This window comes from Otolemur garnettii, unplaced genomic scaffold (assembly GCF_000181295.1).
Source record: "Otolemur garnettii isolate 467f Iridium unplaced genomic scaffold, OtoGar3 scaffold00022, whole genome shotgun sequence".
Classification (NCBI taxonomy): domain Eukaryota; kingdom Metazoa; phylum Chordata; class Mammalia; order Primates; family Galagidae; genus Otolemur; species Otolemur garnettii.
Window position 1 is genome coordinate 21463968 of NW_003852417.1, and position 670 is coordinate 21464637.

Consider the following 670-nt stretch of genomic DNA (forward strand, 5'->3'; position numbering starts at 1 on the left):
TCTTGCCTCAGTTGTACATGACCAGGGTCATCCACTGAAATACAACCATCATCATTACAACCAATTCTTTAAGTTCATTAGCTCAATACAGACCAAGGAAAATGCCACCCTCCTCTCTGAGACCTCAGTGCGGTCCCATCACCCTTTTCCAGCTAATCCCAACCCAAGCATGAGGTCTCAGCCCCTGCCACAGCACATCTGCTGCTCCCTGAATAGCCACAGCGAAGGGGTAGCTGAGGTCGACCAGCTGGCTGGTTGGGAGGCTCTAAAACCCAATGGGAGTCAGTTTAATGCACAGTGAGCTCAGCGGCTGTTCTTCAGTTCCCTCTTGGATTTATGACTCCCACATAATCCTCTGCTTTATTAAGCTATCGGAAAAAAATAAAATCTGTCTGCCAAGATCCTAAAGCATCCTGGCAGCAGCGATATATAAGGCAGTAATTGGAGTCCAGGCGGGGGGGACAGCAGCTTGGCTGGCCTCTGATGGACTGTTCAATGCCCTCAGGGAGAAAAATGCCCCTGGGAATCAGTTCAGGAGAGGCGACCTGGGACTGTGCCTATTCCTGGGACGGGATGGGGCCTACCTCCATCTCTGTCAGGTAGAGTCCTTTTCCATCCTTAGAGAGGTTATGGAAAGTCTCTAGGGTCAAGAAGGAAAATTTTGACTGAG

The 670-nt window shown here is 50.0% G+C and overlaps 1 protein-coding gene across 1 annotated transcript in view; it reads right to left on the bottom strand.

Annotated features, from left to right (window-relative positions):
- Nucleotides 1-7: 7 nt before the first annotated feature.
- The window catches only part of CAPN13 (calpain 13), a 50713-nt gene continuing 50050 nt past the window's right edge, over nucleotides 8-670 (bottom strand). Inside the window, exons 20-21 of the mRNA XM_003787506.1 lie at nucleotides 585-640; nucleotides 8-34 (exon numbers count right to left, since the gene is read on the bottom strand). Coding sequence (XP_003787554.1) covers nucleotides 8-34; nucleotides 585-640 — 83 coding nt within the window. The remainder of the gene's footprint in view (nucleotides 35-584; nucleotides 641-670) is intronic.